General features: G+C 42.1%; 1 protein-coding gene across 1 annotated transcript in view; it reads right to left on the bottom strand.

The window, feature by feature from the left end:
- Nucleotides 1-8,990, bottom strand: part of PRKAR1B (protein kinase cAMP-dependent type I regulatory subunit beta) — a 125,016-nt gene that overhangs the window by 40,557 nt on the left and 75,469 nt on the right. Inside the window, 1 exon segment of the mRNA XM_025215797.1 lies at nucleotides 2,887-3,045. Within this exon segment, the coding sequence (XP_025071582.1) occupies nucleotides 2,887-3,045 (159 nt within the window).

Below are 8,990 nucleotides of genomic sequence, written 5' to 3' on the forward strand. Positions count from 1 at the left end.
TGCAACCCATACTAGAAAGAGACCCTATTCTTAAAAAGATCTTCCCAGAGCCACCCATCCTAGCCTTCAGACAAGCACCGAACCTCACCAACCTCATCACCAGAAGCAAACTTCCTAAAGCCCAGAACACACCAAAAGGATCCAGACCGTGCCAGGACAAGAAATGCAAAACCTGCCAACACATCTCCACCACCCCCACTATTACTACACCCCACAACAGAGCCATCAGCATCCCTGGATCTTACAGCTGCACCTCCAGAAATGTAATACATCTCATCCAATGCACCAAATGCCCTGATGGAAAATACGTAGGAGAGACCAAACAACAACCGCGCACCAGAATGAATGCACACCGGAAATCTTTTAAAGACAGACATACCCTATTACCGGTGGGGGCACATTTCTCACAGGAGGGCCACTCTCTCTCCAATCTCTCAGTCCTGATCCTCAAGGGAAACTTACACAACACTTCCCAGAGACGAGCCTATGAGCTCCATTTCATCAACCTCCTGGATACTAGAGATCATGGACTAAACATAGACATTGGATTTTTGATGCATTATAATCTGCCTGGCAACTGACTCCCCCGCCCAGCCCAGCCCCTGGCTTCTTTACTTGTCATTCCATCCAGGAAGAGCACACACCAACTGCTGACACTTCCTTAGCCTGACGAAGGGTTTTTGAACTCGAAAGCTTGCTTAATAACTATTCTCCAACTATTTGGGTTGGTCTAATAAAAGATATCAAATTCACCCAAGGAACCTTGTCTGTTGTAATATAGCACTTTTCAGACAGTAATAAAATATCAGTAAATTAAACTAACAGATAAATGGGCTGTTTGCTTTGTTAATACAGTACCAAGAAAAAACAGTTACATTTTAAGGCTACAGCAAGTCAGTAGGTAGTGTTGAGATATTTAAGTGAAAAAAAATGACAATTAGCAGAAATAATAGCTAGAATACACTATGAGGGACAAAGGGCATCACAATGGAGGCCAGGAGGAGGAAAGAGACCCAGAGTCAAATTCCTAATGGGAAGATTAGACAGAAACAGAACAATGCAGATCTGAAGGTCTCCACATGCAACTAGATGGATACAGCTTTAGCTAGTCAACTTCAAGACTACAGACAGACATTACATACAAACTGGTTTAAGTGATCAGAAACTGGTCTAAACCTGTAACAGAACAGACATTCAGTGCACATAAACTGGCTTGAAAATGGCTGAAACCAGTCTGAAATAAACCTGGTTGAATGTAATATCAGTCTTAACTGATTTGGGACAAACCAGTTCATACAATGTCTGTCCCAGACCCCTTCCTGGTTTAAGTTAAATCAGAGTCCCCCGACACGCTCTCTGGGCTGGGCAGGGCTCTCTGCTCCAGAGAGCTGGGCTGGTACCTCCCCTCTGCTCCCTGGCTGCAGTTCTGGTTGAGACTGCAGGTACAGGGCATCTGCCTGGCTTCCTCCTGCTCCCCCCGCCCTTCACCACTCCCTGCCCAACCACAGATTCCCCCCTCCCCTCTGCCTTACACAGTCTCCTCTCAGTATTAGTTAGCATATCACATGCTGATAATGGTCCATGCTGTGGGAGACAGGACAAATGCAAACAGGACAGTACCACTTAGGGCTTTTTGAAGCTAATCAACAGGTAACTGGTAACATCCCTCCATTCCTTCTTTGGAACAAGTTATTTAAGAAGAGCTTGAATTAATGAGAGATCCTTTTGTTTTGCTGATGGGCTGATAAATGCTCCTTGCTGTGTAAATCCCTGCTGGCTCCCTCAATGACAAGCGGGGGGGAGGGGCTCCCTAATCAGAGCGTCCTGCTGGGGCCTGGCCATGCCCCCCCTCAGCTCAGCACTGTAGAAGGGAAGGGAGGGCTGCTCTAGCACCCCCTGGCTTCTAGCCTAAGCCACTGCAGGCATGTGCCTGCATTTTTTCAGTCCAGAGGGAATGTCTAGACAGTTACAAACTGATTCAACCTAGGCAGGTTACACTAACCTGCAAAGATTGAATCAATTTAGGCTCAGGCTTTTTGAATGTCTGTCCCTAGCCCAAAAGTCCTCCTGAATCTAGCAGACTATTGGGCTAGTGTTGTGAAGGCACTGCAATTTGTGTTGCCAGTGTCACATCAGGAATAGACGTTACGGAACCACTATAATTAAATGGCTGTCAAAGTTTCTATAAGTCTGACAGCTACTCCACAACTCCATGTGGTTGGAATGCAAATTGAGCTTCTCTGTAGATAATTCAGATAGAAAGGAGTCATTCCCTCAAGCAGCAGAGGCTCCCTGCAGCTGCTAATGTAGTCTGAAGGCTACTGTATTATTTATTTACGTTATGCCATGGGAAGTGTGTAGCACTTGGGGGAGAAGCAGAGATAGGAGATGAAATCCGGGCTCCACTGAGGTCAATCTGAATTTTCCCATTGCTTTGAATGAGATCAGGATGTCATCCTGTTATTGTGCCAAGAAGATTTTACACTGTAAGCATAAAGTATTCACACAGAAACATTCAGGGGATGGTACAGAAGAGTAGTTGTACCTGACAACAATAATTGGTACAGGTCTGGGCAGCTCAGGTGACTGATGGGGGGGCTCTTGAGGATTCTAGAATCTTAAATAATTATTGATACATTATTTTTCTAATTTCTGGTAGTGTCCCTGACTCAAAGTCCCAAGTTACTTCTGCTATGTTCTCATTGCCTTTATCTTTTATGAGCTTAATTCAGTCCCATACTGTTGTCTGAATGTGAACTTTGTTTTGTTTCAGAACCTTCCACTTCAACACTTTTAAAACTGGTATAACTCAAATAAAGAATATGAATGCTGTGAGCATTCTCACTGCTACCCAATACTTACTAGGCCCTTACATTTAAAACTTACCATTAAAATGCGTCTGTAGCTGTCCCTGTCGATGCCCCAAAGTTTGAGATCTGTCTTGGCCTTGACGGTAGCAGCTCTTGGTGTTCCATAGATCAACGCAAGCTCCCCAAAGCTACCTCCTTCTCCAATGCTGGTAACCCATTCTCCATTTACATAAACCTAGTAGTGCACAAAAAGAGAAGGCGAAAAGAAATACTTTGGGAACTTATTTGTGGTTTTCTTTCTCCTGCCAGTTACCTAAAAACCCATTAATAATTTCCTTTCTAATGGTCAATGCTGGGAGGCACAAAAAGAAGACAATAGTCTAACAGTTTCCTTGCTTAGTCACAAAAGAGGGCAACAACCTGCTTTGTGGACAGAATGTCAAGTTTTCTTGCTTCAGCACAATGACTGTATTTACTCTCTGAATTTTCAGCTCCTGTGGTTAACTGGCATCAGGTTTATTTCTTGTGTTCAGTACTCACAATCCAAAAAGCAGAACTGTCACAACTTTGGCTTTCTATTAACACTGTCAAACTAGAATGGAAGGAGATTTGCTGATAAGTGTAACAAGGCTTGTTGGAAAACACCACATCTGTGAACTGAAAAAAAAATCAAAACAAGGAAAACATCTTCTGAAAAGGGAGATCTTTTTTTCTGCAAGCATGTTATCTCCAAATGTTAATTCAGGAAGTTATCAACTCTCCTTCCTCCCCTCTCCCCCCAATACACCTAGTTGTTACCAGATAGTTTGGATTCGATAAGCTGTAAATATAATTATCCTTCTCCTTCCCTTTATGCATCAGCTAGATGTGTATTCAGAAGCTCTCGTTGTTGAATTAACAACCATTATGATACTGCTTATACCAATAATATGTATCAGAGCCATAACTCCTTTAGATAAAATTTCAAATTAAACCTTCTATAGATCATTATAAATCTGGATTAGTTAGCTTGGTAGACAGAGTGAGAGATGTTATATCATGCACTTACTGTACAGTATTTTGCTGGATGACGTACAATTTGGTGCAGACGATGTAGGCCTAGTTTTACGCACAATGTAAAATGTTTGCTGCAGTTGAGGGGCCTTCTGTGGATTCTCTACACTAGGTTGAATTTCCCCCACTATGCACTGACAGTACAGCTTCTGAGGCATTATAATGCATGCTAAGAATATTATGAATTGTGTATTATGCAGCTTGCATGCAGTCTTGTCAGTATAAACTGCCACAATGGACCCTTTTTATTCCATTAGGGTGTCAATGAGTTTAAAGCCTGGCAGACACTGCAGGCATACATCAAGTGAAGAATATATCCCAACGTATTATGGAGCAGTAACAATAGAAATCAATGAGAATGAATATTGTCTCTGTAACAGCTCTGCCAAGAAAAACATAGTAAAGTGAATATGTAATTATTCTATTTTTACAGGGAAAAAAGCAAAAATGAAAACCTAAAGTAATACATAACCTATTGCAAATGATGATGTAAAGAAACTTTTAAAAAATATATTAGCATCTCATATTAGCTAGGAATGAAAAAAATCACATATTTGACACTGCCAAAATATAAGTTTTTCTCTAAAACGTAAATAATTTTCAGCTGATTTATTCTATACACATCTTTGTTGTGTGCTGAAAAGATCTATACTGAGCTATAGCACAAATCAATCCTAGTGTGTGTTGCCCGGTGACAATTTAAGGCCTGATCCAGCTCCCAGTGAGATCAACAAGAGACTTCACATTGCCTTCACCAATAACAGATCAGGCCTAGAGGGCATGGGACAGGTCAGCTGATGAGAAACTTTGAATAAATAAGAGTACTGCAAGAGAGTTGTATTAGCACCCGTGCAAGTGCTGAGCAGTAGAGAAAGAGCCAATAGTATAGGCCTCTGTGTTCCTGGCACATCCCGGAAACCAAGAGACAGAAGCAAAGGGTAAAAATAAACCAAAACAGGCAAGCAGCAGCCATCCAGGCTGCCAAAAAGGAATACAAACCACCAGCTGAATTTCTTCCTTACTACAGGGAAGCGTCCCATTAAACAGTAGCAACATTTCCTTTCAAGCTGCTACATAGACTATGAAAGGAAAACCAAACAGAACACTGAGTCAACTGCTAATTCTTCTCATGACGAGAAACTTAGACATGAGCGTGTTTTTAAAAACGAATGAAAAATTCAAGTACTTTGCACGCAGAAAAAAGCCCCAGCTTTAGACAGCTAGGTAGCACGTTGAATCTGGAGCACTCAGTTTGGCCAAAATGGGAAAGGTAGATGAATAAAAATGAGGCACCCGCAAAATCTGGTAACTAAGTGGGAATAAAGATTTAGAAAAAAAATGCCCTTGTAATATTTAACCATTGCAGAACTGGCCAGATTCATCTTCTGTTCCCTCTCACTGAAGCATTAGGAAAAGACAACCAGCTGAAAGTAGAATTATGCACTAGGTGCACCCCCGGTGGGTTGATCCAAAGAGGCGACCCATGTCCTTACTGAAGATCTGACCCAAAGCCCGTTGGAATCAATGGGAACATACACTGGATCTTGCCCTGAATACCAAATGACACTACATCCTTAGTACACAAATAGTTTGATGTGTATGACGTCTGGCTGCTGAAGAGAATTTCTGTTATTGCCTAAAAAGCAATGCAATGCAATGCAATGACTATTTCTTTAGGGCAGAAATGACAGATTTTGAATTATAGATGGGAAATGCGCTCACTCTAGCATCCACAATTTTGAGCAGCAAGGTGTAACTTCTTGTTAAGTCAATAAGTGCCATGTGGCAGCCAACCAGAGAAGAAAATTAAGCTGGTGAAACTCAATGCACAGTGAAGGAAGTACTGACATATATAATAGCTGTACTGCTAATCCACTCCCAGCCATCCTTAATGTTGCAATCTCACTTGACAAGATTCAGCAAAACATGTTTGATGTGCAGCTTGTAAACAGTTTGTGAAAACAGTCACCCTCACCAAGCATATCAAATTTAAAGTATTCCGAAATAAAATCAAATCTTGGATCTGACGGCACTGTCCTTGGGCGCAGCACTCTCTTCTCCAATAAAAATACCTGATGCCTCAATCTCTTGAAGACAAAACAGCGTTAAGAGCATCTGTTGTATTTTAAGAGGAAAGCCATTATACTTCACTCTCCAGAGCTGGCCCAGATTAACAATAAACTTTTGCCTTCAAGATGCTGCTGAAATTCATTGATGATGTATGACATTGTCATCCTTCCTTTTAGCAAAGAGTTCAACCACATTAAGGGGTTCCCCCCAAAAAAATTTAGTTTAAAAAAAAAAAAGGAGGAAACGGGGAAAGCTCTTGCTGCAAGATATAAAATAAGGCCTGATTAGTAGGTCTGTGTGAAGCTTCGGTCGCTGATTTGATTCGGCGGAGATTTGGCCCAATTCGGTGGATGAATCTCCAAATCCAAATCGAATCGGGAGGCCCTTTAATCTCTCTGAATCGAATCAGAGCCCTCCGAATTGATTCGGAGAGATTCGGAAAGATTTGATGATTCAGACATAGACCCAGCTTTAAATAGATTTTTCTACATACCTCAAGGTACCAGGCAGCTCGTGAACACTGAGATTCTGGGGTGGATGGAGCATCCCACAGGAGTGCGGGGGGGTCCCCAGCGCGCTCAGCAGCAAACCTGGGAGTGGACCAGAAGCACTTCCAGTCCACTTCCGGGTCCACCGGGGACCGCACAGGGAGGCCCCCCTGCCTCTCCCCAGCTCGGCGACTGGTGCCTCCTGGATCTAGGGGGCACCTGGGGTCCCCCCATGGCTGATCACCGAGCCAGCAGGGTGCAGGGCAGCCCCCCCTGCGTGCAGGTTCACTGCTGAGCATGTTGGGGGGGGGGAGCCATCCTCCTGTGGGTATGTAGAAAAAACATTTAAACCTGTGTCTATGGCCGAATTGCTGACTCTCCGAATCGGCATCGCATCTTCAGATTTGGATTCGGCCGAGCTGAATCGGGACAGTGATCCAAATCAACAAAATCAAATAACTGTCCCCAATTCGGGCCAAATCCAAATTGAATACGGCCCGTTTCACACATCCCTACTGATTAGGTCCTTCTCTTTAGAAAACTGAAGCATTATGTGGCAGCAGTCCAAAATTTCTCCTTTTGTCCCTTCCCCAAACTGGCTGAGGATCTGGCTCATGCATTTTTAAGTATGTATAAACCCTAACCCACGTAGACACTACAAACATTGTGGCTTGTTACTTGAACAGCTGATCCCAGCTGCATGACAGTAGGAACTTATTACTTTCATGTAGCTGTAAAGGAATGCACAGCTACAGATGTCCAAGTATGAAAAGCAATCAGCCTGCCATATTCCAATGATCAAAAGCATTCTGGATTTCTATTGTTTTCCATCCCTTTGGTATGAACACTGCCATTTTTGTGGGCTAGAAAATCATCCAAATGAGTTCATTTTGTACTTTTTCCTTCAAGAGGCTAATGGGATGAATGTTGTGCTATTGTACCCACCTATTTCTTTTCTCACCGGCTGTGATATGCAGTGGGCACTAACTATGAAAGGCAAATCCAAGTGACTCCTCACATAATAAACAATATGGTAGGAAAGCATCAGCCTCTGCACCTTTTAGATCTCAAACTCCCCTTAGGTTCTGCCTTGAGTAATTCCAAGCCCTGTATCTTGTTTGTAGAAAGCAGGCTGATATTTTTTCTCCCCAAGGTGGAAAGGAGGCTCATTATTTATTTCAAAAGCTAGTTCTGTCTTATCAAATGTTGGGACCGTCTAGGAAATCCCCCAAAACTCCAAATGACATCTGGAAAATGAGAAAGCGGAAATTGTGCTCTATAGATTTTTTTAAATCATTCACTGGAAAATACCAAGGTGCATTTGTAACAGGGGAACTGTTAGTGCTGGAGACATTTGAGGGGTTATAGGTATTTTTTAAATATAGAGAAAGGATACTGAAGCTCTTCAGAAAAAAGCAAACTTAGTTGATCTCATTAAACATCAGGGTTAATATAAAGTCCAGCTAGTTCTTAACACCCAGTATCATTCATGCACTGACTCTTTCATGGCTCTCATTTGTGGTGTTTTCTTTGTAGAAATAATTATGACCTTTAAAAACTATCCACTTTCCCCTAAAAAGAACAAAGAAGATGGTCTATTGCCTAAAATTGTTCCTTATACTTTTCCATTACATTTGCTATAGAAAATACTTGAACATGATAAATAAGGAGGTTATATAAGCACAAATACTCTCCAGCTAGGCAACTGGCAAGGTTTGTACTTGATCTTTCACTGTGGCGCATTTGGTTGCCGTTGCTTTACTAGAAGAAAACACCTGCTTATGACGGCATGGAGAGCTACAGTACTAAATAGAATAGGAAGTTGGGTTTTTTTAAAACACTGGTTTAAAAGGAAAGTTGGCAGTGCTTTTTTAAGTAAAAAATGTGAGGTTGTAAGATTAAAATAATAAACAGGAAGACATTTTTATATTTAGAAATATGGATTAGAGATTTTTGCAAGACAGACATACTTTAACAGGTACTTTCAACATCTTTACTGGAAACTATAATTTAAGCCTCACCAGATACTTTTTGGCATGCATCCACCTTTCTCCAAATAGTAAAGCTTCCGGTAGACAATTGACTCCTGAGACTTAAAGCCTCAAGCCATTATCTACCTAGTAGAAAGTTTTTCTTTATACAGGGCCAGACTGGGAGTTAATGATCTTTCCTGAATAAGAGGCAATGTATTATTGTGCTACTGCTGAAGCCCCTCCAGGAAGAGAGATTTCGGCTTGCTGAGTCTTCTTTCCAGTCTCATTGCTGCTGTGGTAAGGGAATAGTAACTGTGCCAGCCCTACACTGCCCTGGGTAGCGGTGGCACAGACAAGGTCCTGCCATTGCCGTCTCTTCCTGTTTCCTCTCCCTTATTATGACTGCTGTGCAAGTGAGGAAGGTGATACTTACCCTCCTCCATCCCTTTACTACCTTGCAGAGCTAGAGATACCAGACCACAATATTGCTCACAGTAAATTATCTTGATCAACAAAAGAGTACCACTACTGCCTAGTATCTTCTGATCGATACGTTGCTTGAGGAACAATGTGATTTCCCTGAAGTTCAAGCAGCA

The sequence above is a fragment of the Alligator sinensis genome, unplaced genomic scaffold, assembly GCF_000455745.1.
Source record: "Alligator sinensis unplaced genomic scaffold, ASM45574v1 scaffold1084_1, whole genome shotgun sequence".
Lineage (NCBI taxonomy): Eukaryota > Metazoa > Chordata > Crocodylia > Alligatoridae > Alligator > Alligator sinensis.